The sequence below is a fragment of the Adiantum capillus-veneris genome, chromosome 10 (assembly GCF_014529385.1).
Source record: "Adiantum capillus-veneris isolate H3 chromosome 10, ASM1452938v2, whole genome shotgun sequence".
In the NCBI taxonomy this organism is placed as follows: Eukaryota; Viridiplantae; Streptophyta; class Polypodiopsida; order Polypodiales; family Pteridaceae; genus Adiantum; species Adiantum capillus-veneris.
Window position 1 is genome coordinate 91,503,107 of NC_140940.1, and position 25,923 is coordinate 91,529,029.

The window sequence follows — 25,923 nt, forward strand, 5'->3', positions numbered from 1 at the left end:
GAGAGAGGGGGAGAGAGAGAGAGGCCACCGAAGGCAGCCAGTCGTACTAGTTTTCATAAAGGATGCAGGACGAGAAATTGGAACGCCCCTTATAACATGTTAGCATCATAGTTCAAAAGCATCATCAAACATGCAACCCTACCTTCAATGCCCAAATCATCGCACTTTGCGCACGATGCCGCACAATGCCAGAAATAAGCTGGAGGATGAGAAGTTGGGAGTCCCTCTCATAACCCTCCACATGGAAAATTTCAAAGGTAAAATGACTACATTTAAAGGTTTTTGCAGTAAATGTCTCTGAAGTTTGTAGGAATTCTCACCTTCAAATTTAAGATATAGAGGTTTGTAGGTGGGATTACACTAAACATAGGTTTTTTTCGTGAAATGGTCACGGATTTTTAGCACAATCTTTCACACTTGCACACTTTGACAATAGAATATGTGCATGTGTGTGACTCCCGCATCACATGACGAGCCTTACAATTCGAACACAAAACTTTGTTTGTGGTTTGAGACATAGATAGATACGCTTTCGGCATCATGTATGTGCCCGAAGATTAGAACTCTTGCACTAACGACGATAAGCACTCGATTCATAGGCTCGAACCCATAATATGCACCCATGCTTTAAATACTTTGGGACCACCACATAGTCCTCAATACTACCATCACAAGAAGTTTTGGACAAATTCTCACAATAATTCCCACATTGTGACTTACCTCAACATCATGAGCTTCACTGAGGGAGGCACCACATACCTAGCTAGGTATGCGGTGCCTCTGGAGGAGAAGCTCATGATGTTATGCATTGTATGAAAAACACTTAAAAAGACTCTGTTTTCCTACATGAGAAAATTTCTAAATCTTCTTGTGCATTGTCTTGAAGCTCAAATTCACAATGCAAAGGAACTTTGTCATTTGTCTTCGTTCGAGTCTCGAGAATTGTTTTAGAGTACGTTGGAATTGTTAGCTTGTGGCTTGGGAACTTGGGATGGGAACCTTCTTAGCAAGACGGCTCCCTGACAAGGACCTCAGGGAGGAGCAGCAGCTGGGTAGTTTCCTTCAAAACGCATGCATTTTTGCTAGACATAGAACACAAGCTTGGAGAAGCAGCTTCAAGAGCTCCTTGTCTGCCTGCATCCAACCCTTCTCCACCCACATCGTCACCTTCTTCTAACCTCTGCCTCAGCCATGGCCATGCCTTCTGCAGAGCCCCGCCCCCAAGACGACGACAACTCCGCCCCTTACAGCATGAACGGTAAGATCATCATCTCTGCCCTGGGCATCCTTTTTTGCATGGTCTTCATCATCGTCATCCTGCACCTGTACACAAAATGGTGCTGGCGCCGCCGCTCCAACATGCAACAGCACGCTCTTTTGCGCCTCCGTAGCTCACTTTCCTCCTCCTCCCAAGAGACTTATAAAGTCAGTACGGGTCTTGACAAGGAAGTTGTTGAAGCCTTGCCCATCTTCTCATACACCCCTCAGGTCTTCAGAGGGGCCAATTCGGGAGCCGCAGCCAAGGCAACGGAATGTGCAGTTTGTCTCGCAGAGTTTCGGCAAGGTGAGAGTTGCAAGCTGCTTCCAAAGTGCAAGCATTTCTTTCATGCGGCGTGCATCGACATGTGGTTTCTGTTGCATACAACATGCCCTCTATGCAGAGTAATGCCAGGATTGTTCATTGTTGATGAAGAGGCCGGTTATGTGTTAGGTCACCTGCATGAAGAGGGAAGTTGTGAGGAACAATTCCACGAAGCGCAGAGAGTGCGGCGGTGTGTGCATGGTGGATGGCACCATACTACTTGCAGTGATAATGAAGAGCAAGAGTCTGGAGATGATGACAGTCTTCTAAACAAGGAGGTTCCATCGCAAGCTAGGAAATGGAGAAGGTCATTCTCTGATAAGTTTCCGTGCACAGCAAGGGAGGCAGTGCCTTCAAGTGGTAATGCTTACATCGCTTCACTTACGGGACTCTCTCAAGTCACTACTGCCAACCCAAGGCGACAAGATAGGCTTGTCGCATTTTCGAGCTGCTCCTCTATTTCGAGCTTGGTTTCGCCACATCAGATTTTGCTGCATCCACATGTTTATCCGCCGCTTGGAGAGTCAAAAGCACTAACCAGGGTTAACAGCAAGTAAAATTGGGGCCATTGTGATATTGAAACAATGTAGCAAGGCTGTGACTTACTCCACCAATGATATACAAAGTGCATGAGAGAGTGGCATACATGCTTACAACACCGATGAGGACATACTTGAGCCTTTGATGACAATTGAGGCTTGAATAGTGAAGTGAGCAAAGAACAAGCAGTTTGATTTTACACAGTGCCTCAAGCAAGAAGAAGCTTATCATTGAAAAAAACTGAACAAACGTTGAGATCGTACCCTACCCAAGACCAAGCTGTAAAGCCTTCGTGTAATCCGCATGTGCGAGCTCTACACATCGAGTGTCTTGTGTGTTGACAAGGAGAGCTTGCTTTATGCTCTTTGATATCTGTTCAGCTTGAAGATTCTTCATTCATGTTGGAGCATGATTCAACTCCTTGGATAACTATAAATTATCCATTCTTGTACAAATTTCTGCAAGTATAGCTCATAGGCAATGCTTATGGCTTCTTCACTTTGTTGTTAAGTTGCAAGGTAACAAGCTCAATCAAGAGCTGCAGTAGCTTTCTGCAACGTGAAAGACCTCGCTACATGGTAGTGCTGTAAAAAGGTAGGTATGTTTTCTCTGCATCTTAGCTTGTTGAGGCTTTCAAAAAGTTTGAGGTTATGCCAGATGCCTTGAAATCGACATTGAGGACTTTCAAGAAGTTTGCAGGTTATGCCATTTGCTTTGATGTAACAGATGACAGTATAAGACAACATCATTACAAAAAATCTAACTAGTAGTATTTCCTATTTGCCCCAAACAGATGCTTTCCCTTTACCACCAGATGTTCCGTCCCCCTAGACACCCTCCCAGATACCTGTGCCCTCATACTGTAAACCGAGGTTCTCAATCCCAGTCCAGTCACCTATTTGCCATGCCTTTTATTGTGCAATGGAGTACTGGAGCTGCTTCACTAAATTTTTTTTTGTTGTTGTTTCAGGGTGATGCCTCTTTGGAACTTTGATGTTGGATCGACGACCTCACCCAAGCGTAGATGATGGTGCAACACAGGGTTGAGAAGCTGCACCAGGCGCTTGGAGAGACACGGGTCACATAGAGGAGGGACTCATAATTCATGAGCACATTGCATACTTTTGGGCTGTGTACTTTTGAGCTAAGGTAGACATGCTTACCCTTGCAAAGTTTCGTTGCAATTCTAGTCCGACATGAGAGCCATGTGTCACACCATAGCCATAGTCCGCCATAGCTCTTACTTGAAGTTCTGTGGCAAAAATATGGCGGTGGCACGTTGGATCATTGGGATCAAGTTGGTGTCAAGTCACAACAAAATTTTGCAAGGGTGGAGAATGTATCAATTCCGTTGCCCCTCCAAGGTTTCATTGCAGTCAAAGTTGGACACAAATTCGTGTGTTGCACCATAGCCATATTCTCTCTCTCTCTCTCTCTCTCTCTCAAAGAGAAGATATATGACAGATTTTTTAATATATTTTGTTTTTTGTCTTATTTATTATTTATCTTTGAAACTCCAATTTATGAGAGAAACATAATGAAAAGAAATTCAAAATAAAATCTTAACCAAGAAAAAGGATATATCGATGATCATAGAGAAACCACCATTGTATCGTAATTCATGGTCAAAGGATAGCAACAGAGGTATCCATATAGATGGCCACAGTCTACCATATTGATGACTATTAATAAAAACCGCACAGAGGACCTAATCTGGTTTTCCATAAAGATGCTCATAGAGTCGACTACACAAATGTCCTAATATCATCATCTATAGCTGAGTGATAGCAAAGTAGACATTGCTCCATATAGATGAGATTAGCCTACCATACGGCTTTCCATTGAGCGATGACCTTAGATTTAAGTATATAAATGACTTTATCTTCATATATGGCTAAAGGATAGCCACAACTAGACATACACATAAACAAACACAACCTATCATATTTTGGACCATTTAGAAATGTCTGTATAGACATTTAAATATACACCTATGTCCACATATGGTTTTCCTTATAGATGACCATACGCGTGCGTGCACGCACGCGCGCGCGCGCGTGCACACACACACACACACACACACACACACACACACACACACACATATAGCCACATGTGGTTTTTCTTATAGATAACCATAAAGCCAACCATATAAAGGTCTATACACATGACCATGGAGCCAACCATATAGATGACCATATTGTAATTTATGGTTGAAGGATAGCAACATAGATGCCCATATAGTTTGTCACAGCCTACCATATGATGACCACTATAAGAAATGATAGCATAGATGACCATACATACGATTTTCTCAAGGGGGTCACTAGATGTAAAACCTATATATCACGTACGTTTAAGGACTATTTATAAAACCCCTTAGCGTTGAATTTTTCACCAATAAAAAGGACCCTTTCCTATTCAATTTGTAAAAAAAAAATCAAAATCATTTTTCAACACCCTTTTTGTATGTAAAAAAGTGAGAAAATATAGAATAAAATAATCCCTAGTGTTGAACCCACATGATATGCATTTTTTTATTATAGTGATCCTCCAAGATGGTTTTTCCATACAAATGACCATAGAGTCAACCATATTGTCATCCACAGCTGGAGATAACAAAATAGTGGTACTTCATATAGATGAGCAGAGCCTACAATATGATTGGTAACTGAGGGATGACCATACAGTTAGTCATATTGGTAACCAAATTGTCATCTATGGTGGAAGCATAGCAATGTAGTTGTCCATATGGATGAGATCAACCACTGTATTGATGACCATCAAAAAATGACATTGTGGACATCCATTAGGAAGAGAAGAGAGTTTAGGAGGGCCTCCTAACTTGCGATGAGATTATGGTTGTAGTTAAAATTTGACAATAGATGCACGCTAGCTCTAAGATTGTTCAAACAATAGGTGCACGCAAGATGTAAGATTGATGAAACAATGCATGTTTTTTCCCAAAAAAGGTGGAGAAATTTTTGATATTTGGGTTTTCATAACTTCTACATGTAGTCTGTAATTTGAATAGAAATTGTAAGATCTAGAATATGCATGCCAATTTCTTTTCGTAAATATTTTACGTGATATAGTTTCTCTTGCTAGAATTTGAATTGCATATTGGATGATAAATTTGAATTAAAAGTAATAAGTTGTTTTTGCCTATTTGAACTCAAAAAAAGCTATCTTTTGATTACTTTCTTAATATTGAAGAAGTAGGAGCCATAGTAGGAGTTGGAATTGTAGCTACCTAAAGTACCACCCTCCACCTTGTAGCACCTCCACACTTTGGTCTAGGAGCTAATTTGTGATGCAAAGTGGGAGATTTATTAGGCTTCCTCTAGCCATTGTGATTTGGTCAGCAACATGAGTCCCTGGGGGCTACTCTCATGGGGGGAAATTCCAAAAGGGGGATCTAGCATGGGGAGACTGGGCATGGAGGTTGCATGCATGCAAAGGGGGAAGAGGGCCATGGAGAACGACAGAAAGGACCAGTGGAGCGCCGCAGGAAATCTCCCTAGCACACATCTTGATAGGTGGGCGGCCTTTGCCAAAACTCTCTCTCTTTCTTTGGTTTGGGGGATGTGTGTCGGCCTGAGGAGAAATTTCCATCTCTGTTGCACGGCCATACGAGATCTGTTGGAATTAGGGTTGCAGGGAAACACACATACCTTGGAGAAGATGAAGAAGCTCAAGGCACACAACAGAGGGTATATTTCTTAGTGCATAATGAAAGATAAGTTAGCCCTAGAGTGATGGGCATATATACAATGCACAGGGGAAAAACCCTCCTAGTGAGGTAAAAAATGCTCCGATGGTCCTAAGTGTGTTCACACACATCACTACCACATGTATATGGTAACAAATCTCTCTTGGGAGTGATGCGATGAACAAGAGCTGGCACATAGAGTATAGGGAAGTGACATGCCCCAAGTGCATGATTAATCCACTAAGGGAAGGGAGCCCAAAGCTTTGCGGAAAGCTTTGAACTTCTCACGAGGCAATGCCTTTGTGAATAGATATGCAAGGTTGTCCTATATTGGCATATAAGCCAAGTTGATCTCTCGTGTTGAGAGTCTCTCTTTGACATAGTGCACCTCAATGTTCTTTGTGTGAGTAAATTCACCAATATGTTTCTGATTTGGTCCAGTGATAAGCAAATCATCACCCTCGTGCTGTACATACAAAGTGTTGTTGGACTATTACAAAAGCCTCGTTTAATCAAATAAGTGTCAGCTTTCTCATACCAAGCACAAAGAGATTGCTTCAATCCATACAAAGCGTTCTTACATTTGCACACTTTAGGTTCTTGTCCTTTCTTGACAAAACCGTGAGGATGCGTACTATCCCCGTACCATCAGGGAGGGAAGGGGGAGCTGGGTACCCCCCTCCCATGGAAATCCTTGACCTGCATGCAGAGACAAATCCCTTGGTAGTCGTAGCAAACCCAATAGCAACACCTACCCCAAGCTTGCATTAGGCGTCAAGTCGACAGACATTCCTCCTATGGACACCCCAACCCACGAGACAACACTACATATACCTAATGTGAAAGGCAAACCAAAAAGTGGAAACCCTACCCGCAAGCATCACGAGCAGAGGTATTCTAAAGTGTAAGAAAGCAAGGTAGAGTATTTTTTTTTTGAAAAAAAGTCAAAATTGTGAGTGGATTATATTATCAAAACCAAAAAAATTACAAATTTCTGCCATGCTCGTGAAAATTATATCGGGACATAACTACATCGGCTGACAGGGGAGCCACCCCAAGGAAAGGAATGAGTCCACCTCTTCACCCAAGCAAGTTAGTCAAAGTGGTGTTGAAGGTCCTGTTCCATTCACCAGATTTTGTTTGCTTCTCAATGGCGATGATTGTCTTCCTGCTTTCTTGGATTATCTTTGAGAATTTAGTTGTTATAATGGTGTTCTCAAAGATGCGATAATTCCTTGCCCTCCATACATGTTAAAGTAGCCAAATCTCACTACTTGTGTTACGATAATGTAAGATCCCCAAAATTTGGGTCTCTTTTAAAAATAAGAAAATTAGATTCTAATGCGTGCTCCATAAATTTTTGGTTTATAATGCTTATTTGGCAGTTTTGTAAGGTTCTAAAGTGAAATGGAAGGTTGTTTCCATGTTCCAATAGATCAGGCGGACATTTGATTCAATTTAAAAAAAAAAAGGTTTTTTTAAGCTATTTCATGCTTTTTGTGCTTTTCGATGCTTTTTTGCAAAAATCAGGACCGGATCGATCCTTAATCTATGAGTCCAGGGGAAGCTCTGATTTAGTTTTGTAAAAATGTGCTTTTCGAACGCTTTTCAAAATTTTTAGTGCTTTTTAGTGAAAAGCGGATCCGCTTCTTATTCGCTTTTTACTCTATTTTTAGCTTTTCGTGCTTCGGCATTTTTGAAAAGTAACAATGCTTTTTAAGATGATCTAAACATAAAAATATAATTTTACGCTATTTTTAGCTTTTCGTACTTTGGCGTTTTAAAAAAGTAATTTGCTTTTTATGCTATTTTTAGCTTTTTGTGCTTTGGCGTTTTTAAAAACTAACATGCTTTTTAAGATGATCTAAACATAAAATATCATTTTTTATCTCCGTCGAGTTTAAAAATGACCACCCAGAGAAAAAAAGAGACTAACCAAAAATTTTACGAGAATTATTTTTATGAAAAGCTGTATTGTGAATACGTCGGGGCAGTACAAAAAAGTCGTAATTATGTCGGGGCATCATGGTACGGCATAATCTAGTTACGGTCTCATTAGTTGCCATGATATTGTCCAATTAGTCAGTTTTACTGTAAAAATTGAAGGAAAAGTTGACTATCAAAAGCCAAGCCATGTTTTTAGCAAAGTCCCAAAAAGATTGTAGCTAATCATAGCAGAAGAGGTAGCGATACCTGTAGCTTGGGGAACACTTCGGTCAGCCTAGAGGAGCTACAAAGCTCACCTGCAAGCCTCAGTTTTCAGTGCCAATAGTTGCATCTACTGCTGCATGTCAATATGTACCTATTATACAAGCTCTCCATCACCATCTCCGTAAGTTCTTCTCTCTCGTTCGTGGGAAGAAGAAGAATAAGAATACTATATGTCTACTTGCTTACTATCTTCTCTCTTTTCACGGTGTACACGCTCTCCAACGACTTTTGTGTGGTGAAAAACCTCTACAAAGCTCTCATCACCGCTCTCTTGCGACAAACCAAAAATCATTTTGACAACCCCAAATAAAACATAAAGCACTGAGAAACTCTAAACATAGCCATCATCTCTCTCTCTCTCTCTCTCTCTCTCTCTCTCTCTCTCTCTCTCTGTGTCATTTTTTTAGTAGCTACTCTCATGGTGGTTGCTTTTCTGTATAGGGGTGCATGTATGGACTTGCCGAGTAGTGTGTATAAAGTTGTTCCATGCTTATTTCATCATGTTTAGCACTTTGATGTATTCACATGATGTGTTTATGGTCATGTGTGTACATAAAAAGCGCTTTTTGTAATGGAAATGGCCTATGAACTTTGAGAATAGCGGAATTAGGAGAATTAAAGAGAGCATTTTTGTGTGACTACTTTGAGAACATAGAGGGTGACCTTAATTGATGGTAGCAACATAATCATAGTACTTAATTAACTTGGCATGAAGAATACTTTTGCAAGAGAGAGAGTTTAGAGAACTTGACAACAATTGAGGATAGAATTTATGTGGAGCCGGTCCCCCCTCCACCCTCCAACAGGATTTTGTATTATAGATTCTCCCATCAAGAGAGATTTGGTACAATACAATCTTTGTGTTCCTTGTGACCTAGGTGATGCAATGAAGATGGAAAGCTTCATGCATCACGAGCATAACATAGACTGTGCAAAAATCATTAACTATCCCCAACCTCATTCCCAAGGCCCCAAACACCTTCAAAGGTGGAGAGAGCTAGCAAATAACGAGGAAGAAGAAACATTCATAGGAGAAAGAAATAGTTCCTCACTTATCATCAATATTCTTGCTAGCATACATAATAGCATAGTAATGAAGATGGAGAAGATGGCAAGCTTAAGCATTGAAGTATGGCTCTCGGTTGGATTTGCATTCCATGGCCAAGAGTGTGGGTGTAGGCTCTCAAGGAGATGAAGCTCTTGCACTTTGCACTTCACAATGAGTTTGTATGTGTGTGTGTGTGTGTGGGGGGGGGGGGGGGGAGTATGCCCCCCAAGCTAGCCCCTTTCTTGCTTTAGTCGACCCCCTCTTCTAGCACTCTCTGGCATTTGATTGGACCTCCTCAAGCTTGGCCAATCACAGGCCTAGTGCATATCAAGCAAGCATGCTAGCCTTGGGACAAGCATCCCCCTTTCCCCTTTTAGAGAGAGAGGGCTTGATAAATGCAAAAATAATTAATTTAACTAGCTAATTCCTCATTGGACCTCTCTAGGGATCACCCAATAGGCTTTGGACACTCCTTGCTGGGGCAACCTAGCTAGGGCCTTCACATGTGTCCTACTTGCCTCTTGAGCAAGGGGTGCCCTTTGGGAGAGAGAGAGGTCATCAAACAACCCCCTGTACTTGCATGGCTCGTCCCCTTCCTTGTAGGGATCTTGTTGACTTTTGTGACATCTCAAGCCCTTCAACCTTGACCCAGTTTCCACCACAAGCTCGGCCCTTAATCTCCTCAAGCTCGGTCCGGGTTCCCACCTCAAGTACAACCCTAGCATCTCAAGCATGACAAGCACCTCAAGCATCTCAAGTCATAGAGCACCGTCTTTAAGCTCCGTTATCTAGCCTTTCTCTTTAATAGATCATCTCTCATTTAGACCCCTTTACCATTGGCCCCATGTTCAGATAGACCCGTAAGCACATATCTATATTCTAACCCTTTGTTTCAGTCTATTGTCCCACATTAAATGATTAGTTTAATATGAGAAAATCATTTGGATTAGTTAGATATTAGATTTTATGACATTACCTCTCTCTTGAAATCATAGTCGCCCTCGACTATGAGGTAGAAGAGATAAAGCCTTAGTCATTAGTCAATGTTTATTAGTGGATAGAGGATCCCTTTTTACCCTACAACATCATTCCAAGATGGATGACTAATCCATTTGGTGCTTGGGAGAAATAGCTGCCACAAGGATGTCTGCTCTTTAGTCCATTTCATTCTCCGAAGTAGAGTGACAAATTCTACTTGGTGTTTGAGAGACGTCGTCATCACAAACATGATTCTAAGTATGCATACTACTTAGATTTATGCACAATAAAAAGAGAATTAGTCTTATAAGACAAAAACATTTGTCATTTAAAAGAAATTTGTACATTTGCTTACTCTAATGTAGCATTGTAAGCATTGACAAGGTTCATACTATCCTTAAGCTGTATTCCTTGCATCCATCAACATCTTCAAAAGGATAATTTTTGAATTTAATAAGATACCATCAGATAATCTTACCATGTTGTAGTACCTTGTCTTCATCCCAAAGGATAGCTTCGGGTTGTAGCACCTCTTCGTGGTCTTCGATTTCGGGAGGGTCTTCAATAATTGGTCCACTTGGTGGCTCTCCTTTGTAGGTCTTAAGTAGGCTCACATGAAAAGAATTGTGCATAAGCCAATGGTTGGGCAGCTTGAGTTGATAAGCCATCTCATTGGCTTCAAGATTTGAAAAGGACCATAGTATCTTTTTGCTAATTTAGCATAATACTTTTGATGGCCCGCAGGATTTTTGCCCGTCGTTTGCCTCAATCGAGTGGACATCAAGTTCCCTTTTTTGGCCCGATCAATAGTCCATCAACCAAAAACTTGATAGATGCAACTGAAGATGACGTAAAATCCGCATATCAGATACTTGGCAGAGTTAGAACGCGGTCTCTAAAAATTGCTGAAGAAAACAGTATGCTGCATACCAGAGAAGAAAATATGCAAATGGAACATGATAACCTTACAAGCTTGATCCAAATTGCCCACCTGAAAGTTGAGGAAGCCGAAAAAGAGCTTGAGACTCTCAATGCAACACTAAGAGGGGCTAAGAGCAAACGAGACAGCCTAACATTGGAAATGGAAAAGGTTTCAAGAGAATTCAAGAATCTCCAAGAAGAAAAGGAAAGAGTATAAGATGAGCTAGAGGCAGAAAAATATGAAGTGTTGGAGCTGAAAGCAAAATTAGATCTCCAAGACTTAACAATCAAGAGACTAAGAGTAACCTGGGGGACTGCATGGGCAAGTGCAAGGGCAGATGGTAAAGTTGTCCAAGCCTGGGAAGCACAAATCATTGCCCTCCAAAAGGAATTACGGCTAGAACAAAGACAAAGAATGCATATGGTAGAAGGATCTCTAGCCACGGAGGAAAGAATGAAGGTTGAACACCAAGAGATTCAAAAAGAGCATGAAGAGCTCCAACGACAATTGGCTACACTACAAGAGAAGTTGGTGGACCAAATAGAAGAAGCAACTAAAAGAGATGTGTTGGCTCAACAACAAATAACAATATTACTAAAAGAAATAGCTAAAGCAAGGACACAAGAAATGGAATCAAGACCTAGTGATCTAGGGACTAACGTCAAAGATGAGCCCATGGAAGTTCTTTAGGATGCAGAAGATCCAAGAAGAACAGATAGAGACATAAGAAAAAGCAGAGAAATCAGTGACTGCAGAGGAGGAGACATGCCTCAAAATTTTAATAGAAAAGTCCACCGTAGAGGATCATAAGGTAGTCTTGGAATGGGAGACAAGAATGTTACACTCTGTAGGAGTCCAAGCACTTGCCATGAATGTGCTCAGGGAGGAATGGATGCAACCTACAGTCCCATATCCTCTCCTAAAGTATGAAGTGATGGTGATCAAGAAGAGAGTTGAAGCAGAAGCAACGGAGCCAGTATATGATGTCACAAATACAGAGACTGCAAATAAAATAGTGGACTCCCAACCAAGGTGGAGAAAAGCGTGGCTCCTCAAGTACCCCGGGTTTCTAAAGTACTTGGTGGAAGCCCGAAAAATTGTCAGGGATGATCATTAGGGCCAAAAACATTTGAAAATGGGTTGTTTGTTAATGTGAAGATTAAGAAACAAGCCAATGTGCTTTTGAAACATATACAAACGTATAGAATTTGTGTCTCCTCCATCTTGGGCTTTTGTGGTTCCAATTTGGTGGATAATGGCCAAAAGTCTCTATCGCTTGCTCTAAACTGCTATATTTGATGTTTAATGGAGGGTTTTGGCGATTAACAGCCCATTTTTTTTTCTATTTTATATTATTTAAAACCGACCTAAAAGATATGAAATCTTACTTTTCAAACTTTAAAAATGACACCATCATTAATGAGAGAATGTTATTTTTTTAAACGTCTACTTTTTGACATGGAGTGAGAGGTTTGAGTCTTCTCAGTTGGCAGCAAGCTTCCATAGCATCCTCTTCTTGTCACCCTTCTCACAACATAACATAATGTGAAGTACATCACATTAGAGAGGATGGAGTGCGGAAACCCATGTCTTTCCATGTAAACGACAATTTGTCATGATATTCCCTTGCTACATCTTTGTTTTCAGGAGAAAATGGCCTCACAGTGTTAGTGGATAGTTTCTCCATTGTGTGGTAGCTTACAAAACGAACTTTGATGTTGTTGAATTCAAGCCCAAATAGTGTAGTGTTTAGTGTGGAGAATCCTGTGTAGAAAGATTCTTTGAAAGTATTCATGAAGTAGGAGGGCATAAACATCAACGGTGGACAAAGAATTCATGCAAAATTGCACTCCTCTGAATGCTAGATGAGATCATAAACCAACCCTTTATTTCCCTCGAGGAAGGACATCAAAGGTGTTTTCCATATCTAGGGTTTGTGATACATAGTTATGCAAGCAACCGTTATTTTGTAGATCTTTCTTAGAATTTCTCTAGACAGATCTAGAAGTCCTTCGCATATTTTGATGGTTGTATGTATACTTTTCATCCATTCTTTGCTTGTCTTTGGGTCCTAGCAAGACAAGGTAGATAAGCCAGTTGTGGTGCTCCTTTTGTATCTCTGCGTGTCGGATCCATGTTTGCACTATAGGTACTGCAAAAAATGTGACATCTTTTTCAATGGTTGTTGGCATTCTCACCCTACCAAAATCACCCAAACATTGTGGCTATTCCCACCTTTTCATTGTACATAGGCATATGTGAGTTAGGGGACTTTCCCCATATCTCTTAAAAAACCCTCAGCTAGCTAGTCACTTAATTAGATGAACCAAAAACATAAAAAGAAAAAAGGCTCATTTATATGTAGATATTTAATCTTATGGAGGGCATAAATATGGATATTTTTAATATTATTATCTTGAAATTCATTTAAATATTTATACATAGGTGTGCGTTATTTGCCTAAGTATGCTATGTACATCAACTCACCATTACCACAACTTTTCTTACCTATGTGCATACTCTTTATTATATAAATAAATACTTTCATGAAAGTCTCTCTAAATCATGGTGTGAACCCACTTCGAGAAAAAATCACAAGAATACCTTTTACGTAGCCATTCCTTTTTACTACAGAAGTATTTTCTACATGCATTTTATCTTATCCCAAGTAAATAAATGGTAACAATTTAAAAAAACGATGCCCCCCCCACTTAATTCTCCTTCAATTTCATAAATTTATTTATTTTATTTTATATTTATACATAGCTATGTTATTCTAGATTTCATGAATTGTTTATATACTAGTTAGTCTATTTTTTTCCATGATATCCATTTATCATATTTGTGAATAATCCACATCCATGCATGTTTTCAAACCCCTAGGAATATATTAGGTCATGCTCTCATGCAAGGAGGGGCTCACTCTTGGAGGATTGTGAAAATTCAACAAAAGGGGAGCCACTGAAGACGTTTCCAGTGAGGAAAAACATGCATTTTGGTGGAAATTTTGGTGTCCATCTCCACTCTGAATTTGACAAAGTGATCAAAAGACCAAATGTAGCCCACTAGCTGAATAATCACCTCAAATGTTTTCATAATTTTTGGAGATATCACCGATGAGATATGATCTTTTTGGTGGACCCCAATCTGTCCACTTTATTCACAAGTCACCCTAGTCTTCTCTCACCTTCCTTCACACGCACACACATACACACACACACACACACACACATACATTCAATTCTGGATATTTTAGAGAGTGTTACACACTGGATGCATGCTTTGGTCCACTTACAGGTGTCCAAATTTGGTTTTATGGTGATATTTGGATCCTTGGCTAGTCAAAGTCCCTGTTTGGCCTCAACCTGTTCCTGAGTCTTCATAACGTATGATATCTCCTAACTCCGATTTTCTCCAAAGTATATCTGTCAACTCTTCTTGATGTACTCTAACCACTGCAAGTCTTAGTTTGAGATTCTGACACTTTTAGTAATGTTTATCACTCCTTTTTTTGTTTGGTTGCTTGCATCTTTCCTTGGAGGTTGCCAAAAGTGATCCAAATTGATGGAAACTTGGTCTCTATGCCTATTTAATGATGGCAAACACTTTTGTAAGCTCATATGTAAGTTTTGACCTCAAATTTGGCACTTGAGACATCATACGTGTATGATGTCTTTTGTGGCAAAATGGAGTGACTTTTATCCCAAAGACTCATTATCACTCAAGCAACTCTCAACAACTTTTATAATTCAATTTCAACACTTTTTGTGCAAGAAGTTAAGGTCAATACAAGCGTGAACCTGCTCAATTTTTGTCTTTTGACACTTTTTAGCCAGATCTGGGTCAAATTGAAGTGAAACTCGCTCCAAAGATCTCCCACCTCACAAGCAACTCAGAGCAGCTTTCAAAATTCAATTCCAAAACTTTTTGTGCTAGATATGATCAATTCAAGCATTCACTTTTCCTGCATTTTCCTTGTGGCCTTTACAAGCCCAAAAATGCTTGAAATTCAATGTTTTTCCTATTTACTTCTTAACTGCTCTTAATCACAATGGCTCACCAAAATGTGTTTTGACCCAAAATCTGGCCTCTAGGACTTGATACACGTATGATGTCTAGGTGGTCAGATTGAATATATGTTTTAATGCAGGTGCCCCTTGATGTGTACAGCATGGACATGCGCTCACAACAAAATTTGGATACCAAAATTTCACAATATCACAACCTTTCACCAAGGAACTTCCCAGAAAGAGTAAACTTCCTCAATACTTAGTTTATTTGTCCAAATGAAGTGAAACTTGGTGTATATGCTCCACACAACATGCAAAATAGGGGTGTAGTCAAAACGTCAATTTTTTTGCCATAATTACCCTTCAACATCATAGGCGTATGATGTCTGCTGATGGATTTTTTTTGCTAAAATTTAATCACAACCATCCACAAGTCTTCAACATCGGTTTTCAAGCACTTTTAACAATTTTCATGCAAAAATATGCTCAAAAACACAATTTTCTTTTTTCTTTGTTTTTGACGCTCTGTCTTTTGTCTTTTGGGTACCAAGGGTTGGTCAAAACCCTAGTCTCAAGGTGTACTAAGGATAAAACAACCCTTTTGAACACTGTGGTGCAGTCAGATTTGTCAAACTTGGTCTTCGGATGCCTCTTGAGACATCATACACGTATGATGTCCAAATTTACAGAATTTTAGTTTTTTAACATAGAACTCTTGCAAATGTTCTCTTATATGCACAACATCAATCAGTCATGAAAATATGTCAGAAAAAACCTGTTTATTGTATTTTCCCCCCTCAAAATCAACTTTTCAAAGATTGTGAATGCAAACAAGACCTTCATCAAATAAATTAGAGATGAACAACTCTAGATCAAAATCAGATCACTTACCTAAAGCTACTCCTACACATCATATGGGGTTTTGCATTTATGAGTAGAAAAACGCTTCACTGCCACACACAGACTAGCAACACTTTTATCACCTCACAAATCACTCGACCACAAACAACTACTCTAATCTATAACTAATACCACAAATCCTAACTAAATCTATTTTAGTCCCAGACCCTTGGCAAGACACACACTTCTTGGCTGTCAAATTGATCTCAAAATATCCTCTTCTGGATCCACTTAAGAAAAATTCTCTCTTCAATCAAAACTAAAGCAAGAAACTATCACACAAGTGTTATTAGGATTACCTACTCAATTCCTCGTGTCCCCAACAATGGTGCCAATGTTGTGGGAGCGAATCACACCACCTGTAAAGTGAATGCAACACTACCTAGATCAACGTAATGTTAGTAGAGAACACAGAGGACACAGTAGGCACACGGAGGCAATCTCTATAGATTGTCAGGCTAAGACCATTGCACACATATAACACTCTGGAAGGCTAGCTAAAGACATCATTTGATACACTTATGGCCACAAATAGCTCATAGATGCATTAGTGCGTGTGTTCTATTTTGCGTGGAATGCTTTGCATTTTTGCGTAGCTCTCTTGGAGCCTATTGTGATGGTGCAATCATATCTTAAATGCAATGAGCGTACAGGGAAGTAGCATCAAGAGAGAAGCTCATGCTCTCTCTCTTTCTCTCTCACACACAATTGATACTAGCTCAAAACTTTGATTATGATAAAAGTCTTCTTACAAAATGACCTAGGTGTCTTATTTACTAAGGTTACCATAGGTTATATCAAAAATGGAGTTCAATGGGTCAAATGGCTTTGTATTTAAAATCTGATTCAGAATGTGTTCCTCAAGTACCTTCCTCACATCAGTAGCCTGTTCAATATCAGATCTCAGCTTATATGAAGGACCTCGTGCTTTTCCCACCTTTTTCTCCTTCTCGATCTCATCCATTGAGACGTTGGGCGGGGTAGGAGGTGCTCCTGAGCTAGACTCCTTTCCCTTTGGTACCTCTGATATCGTCGTTCTCTTTGAATTTCCTGCCAGATCCTCTTACCTCTTTTGTTTTTCTTCTACAAAAGCCTCATTGTTTTGAGATTTATCTATGTATGCATATACTAAAAGGGAATCTACAGGGTCTTCCCACCCAGTAGTCTTTATAATATACTTTCTCACTTGAAACAACTCCTGATACACAAATTTTCCCTTTTTTGTTGTTGTCATAGCATATGGTCAGAATGTCCCATTCTTGCTAGAACCTTCAATTGGTTTTTCGTGCCCTTTGTTCTCAATCTGCACACCGTAAGTCAGTGCTTCAGCTACACTCACATGGGGTTCCTGCAACATCTTTTCCATGCTTTTCTTCATACCACCTCTTCCATATTTGGTGTTTAGAGGCAACCCTATTTCTTGCAAGTGTATCAGACCATCCTTCCAAAAAACCACATCTTTACACTTGGCTTCAAAAAACTCCTTGCACTCATTCTTGACATGATCAAGACTGTCACACCACATATAGTTTTGACTCCCACTTCCTCTCTGTGGACCACCTTGTCTTGACCGGGAGGTTGAATCTTTCTATTCAAGCTTTGCAGCTTTCAAATTGATGTTCAATTCGTGGATCCCCTTCACAAGCTCATCCATGAACGACTCCTCTAGCTTTGGAATCTTCTCCTTTATTGGCACATGAACCTCTTCTTCCTTTTTCCCCCACATCTGCAGTTATTCATACTAACTTATCCAATCTTTTTTGTCGTTTCACCATCATATTGACTACTTCTATCACTTCCTTTCAGTACGATTTTAGTCCCAACTCCCCTGTAGGATCCTCAAGGAGATCCATAAGCTCTTTTGCAATTTTGGGTCTACAGCCTGCACAAAGAGTTCTACTTACTCCGAATAAAGAGCAACACGTTTGGTTGCAGATAATTGACCAAATCTCTTTTCAAATTATCTTAAGAGTTCATGAGCAGATAGCCCCTTATTATGTTGTTGCACCCACTTCAAAAAACTCTTCTTTGTAACACACTCCTTATCTTCAAGAAAGTATTCATCTTTGAGAGCTTGTTTAAACGCGCCTATGTAGCACCATGTGCAGTTCACAGTTCTTCAATCCATGTCCATAATTCAGGCACGACAAAGAGTACAATATTCTCCACTGTAATGTGCTCTTCTGCTCCCTTGTATTTCGTTACCTGTTCATATACTTTGTAAAATGGAAATATCACGACCTTCAAATCACCCCAATTTATCTGTCACTGCTTGCCTAGCTTCACGAATCCGAGATTCCATTTCTCTTTCCAAACTTTGAGTCATCATCTGTTGATGGTGCAGATGCTGTTGATGTATAAGTGCAACAAATTGCTGTATTAACTGCTGCATACCATTATCTTGACTTGTTGACATTGAGACTTTTGTCTATATTGGTCAGTTTCACGTCGGGTTCACCAAATTGTCGGGGTGCGTGCATCTCTGAGGGTCGATCGGAAAAGCGTCGGGCTTTTGGCTATAGACGAGTAGTTAGTCAAGGTGCAAATCATAGGAAACAAGTGCAGTTAGCATCGGTTTTAGTGTTAGTAAGATTATTTAGGGCTTCTTGTAGAGAAATTACGAAGTAATATCACAGTTCAAAATAGGATTAATGGCTAAGAACAAACTGAATCAAGAAATCGGCACTAAATTGGCACTAGAAATCCACAGATGCTCCATTAAAATTGATAACTAAGAGTCCTTCGGTACAAATCGGTTGCATACATCGAAGTTGGTATGCCTGTTGATTTGCAAACCCCTATTAAGATAGCCCGACCCCCATGGAAACAGTTTGCAGACACAATGTACGCCCTCGTGCTTGGTCAAGATGTTGTCGAGAGAGAGATATATGCTTCTCTCTTGCTTAGCTGTGAGAACGAGAGAGAGATCTCCCTCCTTGTTCACCTTTAAAAGGAACAAAAATACGCTTCAAATTCCTCCTTTTTCCCTCTTCTTTCTCCTCCAATAAAAACTCCCTAAACTCTCTCTCTGTCTTCCTCCAAAACAAGCTCCTAGCTGCCAAAAAAACTACCTCCTAAACTCGCCAAAAAGTTGCCTTCTTGGGTGCGTGAGAACTCCCAATTTAGCCCAGCCACTTTTCTATTCTCGGTCCCTCTTGCATTGCGACCCTCTTCCTGTTTCAGGTGGGCCTTGAGCTCCAAGTCACATGGTAAGAGGCCTCTTGTCATGGCGGCGTGACAATGCCGCGGACCCCCCCCCCCCCCCCCCCCCCTAAAAGAGATGACATTTGGAGGTGCCGTGGGAACACTAACCAGCCCGGCCATGTCAGCATGTGCGTTTTAGCAGCACCGATGACAATGTCCAACAACCACCGGTTGTTGACGGCAAATGCCACACATGGCATGGCCGACAGCGCCTGCAGTGCCAAGAGCGCCGCCCGTAGCTCATGCCATAGCCTCAGCTTGTAAAAACTCCAAGGAGAGCCCCTTGCTTGATGCCAAATGAGGAGGTGCTCGTTTGCATTATATATCCCTCCATGTAGCCTCTCCACCACGCATGTGGGTTTTTTGCTTGTCCACGTGGCACTTACTCGGTTGGCCACCCTCCAAGACCCCCAAAATTCCAAACAAAACTAGCTAAAGAAAACCCATTTTTTTCCCTTGATTTGACCTACTCCCATAGAGTGCTCAGAGCCCCTATCACCAAGCCATCAGAACCACCTCAAATCTTGCATACAAGGCTTCAACTCCACCTACACTCTCCGCTTTCTGACCTCCATATGGTCTTGAACGACGACACCAAAACTACTAAAAATCACTAGGCAATACTCCACCGCCAGCTAGACCTGACTTCACTTCGCAATATCTCCATGGTTTGGCCTCCAATTAACGAGAAATCACTTCCCACTAGCTCCATACATCATCCACTAACTCTGCAAACTTTTTCAAGCTCCAAAAACTTTCAGATGGCACACTGACAGAGGCGACCAATCTGGCTCAGAATCGGTCCCCCAAAAAAACTTCATCTGGTAACTTGAAATGATGATCTAAAAAGACCGACATGCTCCACATAATGATCACTTATGGCCCATCCATTCACTTCACCTCTGATGCTCCATTTGAAATTGCCCATTCTGATATAGATATGCAATCACCTTTAGGTTCAAAACACCATATCTTGCACACCATGGCTCTGCTTGATGAGCCATCTAGACCTGCTCCTTCAACACTTCAAGCTCTACATCCTCAAGCCACAAACCAACACTTTGGACGCCCCTCACTTTCCACCCTGTCAAGCCCTACCTAGAGCCCTTTTGGTCTAGAAACCACATAGAGCATACATTTCCGCTGCCTCTTGATGATATAACAACCACTAACATTATCCATAAGTTTGGCAAAACCTCAAATATGTATGTAGATTTATAACTTTCACCCCGTGCCTACAAAGCAGCACGACAGCGGTATGGAATTATTTTCCAAAAACACATTCAACTAGAGAGAATAGTATGAAGGTTATCAAAGTCCACTCTTGAACACCAGATGATTATTTGATTTTTGAATCAACTAACGATCATTGGCACTGCATTAATTTGTGTATTTGTTTGGGTGAATGCATGCTAAGGTGGTACACTTTTGTGGTTAAATCCAAAGTAGGAATGCTTGTGCTTTTTAGCACTTGCAAACCTTATAAATTTTAACTGTGAGTAATATTGCAAAGTTTGAGGGACAACGATGAAGATGAGAGGAAATGTGACCTGACTATCAGGCCACTAGTTCCACGTGCGAATGAGAGAGTGAGAGAGTGAGCCATAGAATGCAAGAGAGAGACTCTGTACAAGCTCAAAGAAGACAGTGGAGTGGGGGAATGAGAGCACACACGAGAACACACCAGAATGCCTCTCTATATCTCAGGGTACTTCCCCCACTCCTCTTAGAAACACCTTCAAAACTACACAATTCCACAAGAAAAACACTATTTTCACACACATCAATTCACACATGCTCTGCAAAACCATCACACAATGCACACACCCTAATTTGGTCCATTCTAGTGCTTCCACAACACAAAACACCTCTCTCTCTCTCTCTCTCTCTCTCTCGCTCACACTCACACACACACACACACACACACACACACACACACACACACACACACACACACACACACACACACACACACACACACACACACACACACACACACACACGACATTTGCATCAAGTTAATAGAATTCTAAACACTATGTACACTGTACACATGTCCCTAGGGGATCATATATTGGCTTTTGTCCACATACTTCTCTTGTAACTCTACTATGAGGGCATATACTTTGAATTTTGTCAAAAAATCTCACAATCAAACACAAAAATTCAATACAACTCACAAAAAATTTCCCTCTAATATTCATAATATTAGGTCCGCATTTAGAATGCCTCCCCCCTCCTATTTGGAGTCCTCCTTGGCGACAGGGTATCACCGAGGTTATGTTTTGTGATTGGGCAATCAAAAATTGTGCCTATGCAAGCCTTGTAATGTAGCCCTATTATGCATACACAGTCAATGCATAGAAAAGATTTATGATGTGCAAGATGTGGGTATAAGCAATTTGCTTATTGGCATTTGCTGGCTAGGCTTCCTATTCTAATCAATATGAGGGCCTTTGAAGCTCTTGTGTCGTTTTGCTTGATTGAAGGTTGTAGAGCTATGTTGAAGGCTTACTTATCTTCTTGATGTTTCTTTAGAATCCAGTTTAGCCTTGTGGTTGGTTGTCGTATTTGGCATTGTTCCTCATTTTGGGTTCTCTTCTAATTGTACTGTAAGTGTAGGAGGAATTGAAAGAATTCAAGCGGCTGTGCAATGACAGTAGTTTTATTGATTTCCTTTGGGACCCACATCTTTGTGATGACTGGCTGTTTTGTTGATGTTGCTTGTTTGGGAACCCATACTTGTCCCTCCTTCATTTGTGTTTGAAGAGACTTTTTTGAGATCCACCTTGTCTTTGTGTGAGTCTTCAACAGTCTTTACTTCAGCTCTTGTACTCTTGGTTGAGGACGAGATTCAAACTTTGGGGGTTGACAATTTAACCGCTTTGAAATCCAAACAAACTCTTGGTCTCTTTGTGCTTGAGTCAACTTCATTGGAACCCAAATCTGAGTTGCAAAAGCTTGCAACTTTGTGTTTTTCCTAGATGCTCATGCAAGCTTTGACCATTTTTTTGGTGGCATCGGATCTTGTGATTTTTCATATGACATCCTCATCTTCTTGATCCATACCTGCTTTTGGCCAATCTGGCTCTTTGGTATCTAGATTTGTCAAACTTTTTGGTTCTGACTTGTTGTTCTTTGCTTTAGGCCTTCTTTGGTTGTCACAGAAGTTGCTAGTGATAGTGATGACCTTAGTATTGATAGCCGTTTTTCGGCTTTCCATAATTGCCATAGTAAGTTACCTCACCCTATCAAATCACTCAAACACTATGGCTATGCCTACCATTTCACTGAACATAGGCGTGTGTGAGTTAGGAGACTTTTCCCATATCTTCTTAAAAATCCTCCATTAGCTAGTCATTGGGCTAGTTGAGCCAAAACAAAATAAAAATAAAATAAAAAATATAAGTATATTGTGGCCCATTTGTGTGTAAATATTTTATTGTATATAGGGTCTAAATAAAATGATTTTTTATAATTATTTTGGTATTTATTTAAATATTTATACTTAGGTGTGTGTTATTTATGCTATGTACATTGACTCATCATTACCATATTTTTTCTTACCATTTTGCATACTCTTTATTCTATATAAAAATAATTTCATGCAAGCTTCCCTTATTTTTGGTGTAGCTCCATCCCAACAAAAATCCAAAAAAACTTGTTTTATTTATGTGTATATTTTTTCACTATTGTGATTTTTTCCTTCCTACATCTATTCTCTTTTACGCTCATAAATTAGAACACCAAAAATATTCATCTTTTTATGGTAGACTTATAATGAGAGAGATTTATTTTGACCCCGTTATATTTTTTCCACTTGTATTATTTATATTTGACATGTATATATTTTTTTAGACCCCTCAATATTTGATTTTCTTAGTTGTACTATTCACTTATATCATGATCTCAACAATATCTTCAATTATAGACCTACCAAATAAGGTCAAGGGTATGTGGCATGCATGCATGCACCATGGGGAGCTCACTCTTGGAGGTATTCAAAAGAATCATCCAAAGAAGGACTTTACAAGGACCTTGTGTAGTGGGAAAAACAGTCGGTATTGCTGAATTTTCAAAGATCACATGCTCCCTGAATTTGAAAAGGTGCTACAAACAAAAGTTGTAGCTCGTGAGCTGAAATTTCACCTCAAATTTTTTCATATTTTTTTGAGCTACGAGCTGTGAGCTATGATTTTATTGGTGGACCCCAGTTTGCCCATGCTATGCAGTCACACTCCCTCTTCCACTTTATCATTTTCCTCTTTCACACACACTCCTCCCTCTCCTTCCCACTCCCAAACCTGCAACTCCTATGTCCTAATTCACCCTCTTCACCATTGCCACATCTCTCACACCTCCATAGCCTTCATCCTCCATTTCTACACCCTATGTGTCCCCCTTTCTCTCTACATATATGTCTATATTACCATACTCTCTTCAGCTTTGTAAAGAACTTCAAAAAATCAGCAAAAATCTAAGGATAATCTCTACAAATGAAGGCTTTTATCATGAATTTTCCAAGGTTTGAAATAACATAGCTTCATCGACACGCGCTGCTTTGCCATGCTGACTGCTTCTTCTTCCGGTGCTGTAAAGAGGTGAATGTCAACTTCTCCAAGGCTTCAACCTCTCTTTACATGCTCATCCCTTCTCTAACTTTTCTCATCATATATCTCACCATTTGGTGAATGATTTTGTAAATATTTTTTAGTGATAATTACTAACTACTAACCACTAACCGTATTGTAAAATGCACCCTCTACTAGAGTAGGCACTCCCAAATTATTCACTCAATCCTCTCTCCTATCATCCTCAATAATTCTCTTCCCTTGAGCCCACATCCATGTGACTCAAAGGACAAGAGAGACCCACCCTCATAAAAAAAAATTAAAAAATGCATAATCTTTTCTTCCTTCAAATAAACTTGATTAGGCCTAATCCTAATCGGGGCTTCTAAAACCTATAAATAGAGCCCTTCTCTCCCTTGTAAATCATCCCATGATCACACTACACCACACCATTCTCAACACATAACACACCACTCTTCAAGCCTATTTGTGTAGAGTGTGTGCATTGTGAGTGCTCTATTCCATCACTACACATAGGTGCATGGAGAAGCTTGAAGTTAGTTATGCCATCTAGAGGAGTGGAGTGATACTATACTCTGCAATCACACTTGTAGCCTACTCTTGTCCATAAATAAGATTCATAGTTTTGGGTGCAATTGTATGCTGCAACTACGACTCTTCTATCCAAATTGACTTGATAAGTTGGCTCATCAGGTGGTTGAAGGTATATTGTCCTTGAAGTTTGTTGTGCCATTTCATGCTTGGTGGTTTGAGGGCTTGTTGAATTGTTTGCCAAAACTTTCAATTGTAAGAGGGTGCTCGGTGAGAGGGCTCCCGTGACCCTAAGACAATTTGTGTATCGGCAACAAGGTCAAGTTTTTTGTTGTCTCTCTATGTCTCATCAAGCTTTGTGTGCATCTAGTCTTTAAGGCTAAGAATGAGTTGCTCAAGTTGATTTGTGTGCATTACCTCTCTCTCGCATGGTGAATGTTTGTGTTTGGTGTGTGTGGCTATCTTGCATTCCCCTCTCTTTGTGCGTTTGAGTACAAGGAGATATCACGTGCGTCCTAGTTTGCATCTACAAGTAGGTGGTGCCCCTTTTTTTGTTTGGTTTTTGGCTGTGGGTTGTTGTTGTCTCTGATTGTTCTTGCCCCAGCCCCATTTGAGCAGCACGGGAGCCTCGAAGGGTGTTTAGAGGCCGCTCTTCTTGTTGCCCGCCCCGGATCGCCTCAAATTGGTGCCCCCACGGAGGACGGCTTGTGTATATTTTGTAGGCTCAACCTTTAGCATAATCAAGTAGCTTGCATGAATCACGAGAATTTGTATGATCCCTTCATTCCCATTGCAAGGCAAAAGGTACACATAATTGTTAGTACTAAGTTGTAATTTCAACGTGTAATTCGTAGAATTTTCGGTCCTCTTAGGTTGACAGAGATAAACACATCAGTAAAGACTTTTATTTTGCCTCTCATTAGGTACGACCTTAGTTTGGACGTCTATATTTTTGTTTTGTTTTAAGCATAAGGTCATGCATAGACAATGGATAATGGCCCAAGAATAGAGGTTTTCCCCTTTCATTTCACTCCACACATTAGAATAAACATTGCAATTAGTAGAAAAATCCATTTTCAACAACGTATAGTGTTCATGTTTGGTGCCCAAAGAGTAGGAGAAATTCTCACATCACCAAACCCTGTCATCCTTCCTCTTATTGATTATCATAGGTCATTTGATGTGAATATTTTTATTTTGTTGTAGAATAGATTGCAATTTAGAAAACATTATTGTGTAAATTTTTTTAAGAAAGAAAAATAAAAACGTGTTGTCACTTTGAAACCGATTCAATGGAGGCCCAACGCCAAATGTCCGGATATCCTCTTTTCTTTGGAGAGCCTGGAGAGGATGTAGAATTATTTTTAGCAAATTTCAAGATGTCTTGTCGTATCAAGAGGATAGTAACTGATCAAGAACGCGTAGAGATGTTTGAAGTGGTCCTTAGGAAAGATGTTAGCACTTGGTTTGACTCGTTGCCTGAGGAAGTTAAAGAGAATTACACAGAAGTTGTGAATCATTTCAAGAGATACTTCTTTGATCCCCAAAACACTCAAAAACTATGGCAAGACATTGTTCTCATAAGCAAAAAGACTTAAATGACTACTACTTGTACAAGCAAGAGTTTCTACGTCTTTGGGCTCTATAGATATGAAATGTTGCTAACCCTGGTGATGGTGCAGAATTTCTAAAG

The 25,923-nt window shown here is 40.2% G+C and overlaps 1 protein-coding gene across 6 annotated transcripts; it reads left to right on the top strand.

The window, feature by feature from the left end:
• The first annotated feature begins 854 nt into the window (after nucleotides 1–854).
• Nucleotides 855–3,616, top strand: LOC147449233 (uncharacterized). Of its 6 annotated transcripts, XM_086521761.1 has the most exons (4): nucleotides 855–1,564; nucleotides 1,712–2,124; nucleotides 2,688–2,716; nucleotides 3,093–3,616. In XM_086521761.1, the coding sequence occupies exons 1-4, from the start codon at nucleotides 1,192–1,194 to the stop codon at nucleotides 3,148–3,150; spliced, it is 873 nt and encodes a 290-aa protein (XP_086377887.1). In that variant the 5' UTR covers nucleotides 855–1,191; the 3' UTR covers nucleotides 3,151–3,616. The 6 variants fall into 6 exon arrangements, 1 of the variants encoding a protein (XP_086377887.1); XR_015189420.1 differs by adding an exon at nucleotides 2,916–2,994 and having other exon boundaries at nucleotides 859–2,821; XR_015189418.1 differs by having other exon boundaries at nucleotides 859–2,994.
• Nucleotides 3,617–25,923: the final 22,307 nt, after the last annotated feature.